At 35.1% G+C, this 3588-nt stretch overlaps 1 protein-coding gene across 1 annotated transcript; it reads right to left on the bottom strand.

Moving 5' to 3' along the window:
• Nucleotides 1-2264: 2264 nt before the first annotated feature.
• Nucleotides 2265-3284, bottom strand: K441DRAFT_664301 (uncharacterized protein). Its single transcript, XM_067649336.1, has 3 exons — nucleotides 2903-3284; nucleotides 2610-2800; nucleotides 2265-2513 (listed from the first exon to the last, which is right to left on the bottom strand). The coding sequence occupies exons 1-3, from the start codon at nucleotides 2946-2948 to the stop codon at nucleotides 2310-2312; spliced, it is 441 nt and encodes a 146-aa protein (XP_067501251.1). The 5' UTR covers nucleotides 2949-3284; the 3' UTR covers nucleotides 2265-2309.
• Between the last annotated feature and the right edge of the window lie 304 nt (nucleotides 3285-3588).

Here is a 3588-nt window from a genome sequence, read left to right as displayed (position 1 = left end):
TCTGGACTTTAAATGTATTGTTAAAATAAACTTGTCTGACTATACACTAGAAGGAGTGTTATTATAATATAATAAGAATGGCGAGCTGCGCCTAGTAGCCTTCCTTTTCCGGAAACTTACCCCTGCTAAATTAAACTATAAAATATATAATAAGAAACTGCTTATAATTATTAGATGCTTTAAATAATGGCGCCTAAAACTTAAAAAATTGTTATTCCCGATACGCGTATTAACGGACTATAAAAACCTATAATACTTTATAACTATAAAGCAATTAATGCAGCGCTAAATTCGTTGGGCCGAATACCTTTTATAATTTAACTTTAAGATTACGTACTAACTTAGCAAACTTAATTAGAAGCCTGACTTATTAATATAATAATTATAGGACTTACCTATAAATGCCTTTAACAAATAGATTATAAATTAATTATAAATTCTACTGCCCCCTAAACGCTTTAAGAAACTATACCCTATATTCCTAAACGCGGAGCTTAATAGGAATAAATTAGAAATTAATAAATTAATAGAGTATAAATATAAGAACGACCCCTAAATAGTAGATATAATAAAAGCGATTTAAATAGGGAAACGGCAATATAAGGATATTACACTCGCTAAATGCGAAATCCGTAATAATTGGTTATACTATTAACAGAAGATAGTAGGCCCAAATTCTAAACCCTTACGATTTAAGATACTTAAATTCGTATATAATTCCCCTATAGTAAGGCATCTTAGCTATATAAAGACCTATAAGATTATCTAACGAGTATATTACTGGCCTATAATGCATAACTATATACGAAAATACATTTAAGTATGCAAAATATGCGTACGTGGGAAGGTCTCTTATATAAAGAAGTAAGGAGTACTTTAACCGTTGCTAATTCTAATAGAAAGATGGTAAGATATCTTAATTAACTTTATAGTTAACCTACCAGAGTAGGAGATTTCCGGAGCTCTTGCTGCACCTGGCCCAAAAAGACTAAAACCAACCAAAAGAACCCTAAAAAACACCTAGAGAATCCCCCTAAAATGCATATATTGTAGGGGAGGCACATATTAAATAACGGTAGTTTACACTTGCGCGCGTCCACCAGAACTACGCCTAATAATAGCCCTCCACAATAAGAACGGACGAATACTACACTATAAAGCGGAAAGACCTCTATTAAAAAGGCATCTAATAAAATTTTATTTTTTTTATATATATCCGATTGTATTATACTACGTACAATACTGCGCATACAGCCTCTAGGCTATGGCGCTATAGTTCTATATACATGAATCCTTTCTAGGCAGCTTAACATGTACTAGTAGCTATGTCCTAGTAGTTTATAGTTCCTTAGTAATCCCTAAGTTCCTACAACTACTAGGGAATAAGAAAATAGTAGGAAAAACTATGAAATCCTAACACCTGTCCCTGTCCTTTTGCAATTTATTCTATCCTTTTGCTCTCTAATATCTTTTTAAGAGCCTAGTAGGAGTTGCCTCCTTCTAGAATCCTATCTGTTTTATTCTTCCATAGAATCTTCTTCACGTACTAGTTTAGCTGCTTTAAGAGTCTTGCAGTTTTTACTATTAGTAAAGTGTTTTTCTTTACAATTAATGCAAAGAGGGGTGGTATGCTGGCAAGGCTTGCCTGTTATTATACAGGTAGAACAGGAATAGTTTTTAGATAAATATGCAGCTGCATAGTATCTGCAGGCTCTAGTAGAGCACCTGTCTCCTATATGGCCAAATTTTTGGCAGCTTATATACTGCGTAGTAGGAAAGACTTCGAGGTATTTTACTACCTTAGTAGCTGTACCTGCAATTAATATCTCTTTTTACTTGAGAATTTCTTGTCTTTTTTCTTCGTTCTCTATAGTAAAAACTATAGAGCCAAATCTAGTCTATAGATTGTATCTTTTTTCACTAGATAAGATCTATCTAGGTAGTCCTTATATCCTTATAGGATTAAAGGTCTTAATTTCTTCTTTTAGAAGCTTAGAGCCTCCCTCTCCTAGAAAAGGTAGGGTAGGAACCCCATGGGCTATAATTTAAACCCAGGGTTCTAGTTTTTGTTCTCTTTAAAAGGTAAAGCAGTTATGCTAAATATCCTTATACTTGACTAGGAAATCTATATTATACTCTTCTATAGTTATAAGGAGAATATTTTATTTCCCTTTAGTTCTAGCTATAGACGCTAGCACTGGCTTTTCCACCTATAGTTTTAATACGAATAGTTGATTGACTTTATTTTATATAGAGAAGGTATTTAGAGGTTAGTCCTTTTCGTCTATAATTAGGACTAGCTTCCTTTCTTATAGCTGCTTTTTCTTACTTCTAGTAGAAGTAGTACTTCTACTAGAAGGAGAAGGGGTAGGAGATGGTAGTGGTGGGGAGGGTAGAGAGGACGAAGTAGGGAGGTCCTTCTTCAGTCTCTCTGTGTAGGTTTCTTTAGTAGAGGCTACCTCCTTATGGAGAGCTCTTACTTCTTCTACTAGTCCTTTTAGGACCTTATTTGCCTTTTCCTTTTCTTTTTCTTCTTCTTCTTCTTCTTCTTATATAAAGGGTTTTTCTCCTAATAGGATACTTCGTGTATAGTATACTAGCTATTTAACTTGTTCTTTTATTTCTTCTCTTTCTTCTTCTTCTTTTTCTAGCCCTTTATAGGCCTGGGTTAGGCTTTTTAGGGCGAAGCTTAGATGTTGTTCTAGAGAAGGGGAATAGGAAGGGGAATAGGAAGGCATATTAGCCGTACTATCCGTAGTAGTTATTAGTTTTATTGTCTTTTTTATAGGTTTTTGGTTTTCTTTTTTAGGAGAAGACTAAGGATATCCTTTTTTTTCTCCTGTCCTAAACGGGCTAGGGGAAGGAAAAGGGGGAGAAAAGGTAGATGTAGAATCCTTATTACTTATTTCTATAGGAGGGTTTTTTTTAGACCTATTAGGCCTTGGCATTTTGTATCTTATAGGGGGGTTTCCTAGTTTTTACTACCCTTATACCCTTTCTCCTTACTAATCCTACTAGAAGATTTCTGGGGAGATTAGGCTAAAAGGTAGTAGAAAATCTAGCCTCTATATTCCGTGGTTTTGGTATTTAGTTTTGGTGTTCCTGTTTGTGCCTCGCTTATAAGCTAGGACCACCCCTAAGAAGAATTTTCTGTTGGGGGAAAGGGGGTAAAATAACAAATAAATCCACCTCTAGCTCGCTAGGCAGTAAGAATTGGGTCTTAAAAGTTGGAAAATCGATTGTTTTTGATGGTAAGATGGGTATGCGTAAGTTTTGAAGTGTGGCGCTACCTTTTGGTAAGGTTGCATGTGTGGTAAAAGGTCTATCTAATAAAATATAAAGCCTATTAAACGCGTTTAGTATTTATAATTGCGGGAAAGCAACCGTTAGCTATAATAAACTAATATAGCTAGTAAAATGGCTCCGCCAGTCTAGCGAACCTTAGGCGCCCCTCTAGTAAACCCTTAATTAAATCCTCTAACGGCTAAGTAAAATTAAAAATAAATAAAATCCCTCCTTACCGGCGAACTGCACCTAGGCCGCCGTAGCTGTGCGTCTATAATATAGGGAACCTACCCCCCTAAAGAC

This window comes from Cenococcum geophilum, assembly GCF_001692895.1.
Source record: "Cenococcum geophilum 1.58 unplaced genomic scaffold K441scaffold_37, whole genome shotgun sequence".
NCBI lineage: Eukaryota > Fungi > Ascomycota > Dothideomycetes > Gloniales > Gloniaceae > Cenococcum > Cenococcum geophilum.
This window is presented reverse-complemented; position numbering and strand designations above follow the sequence as displayed.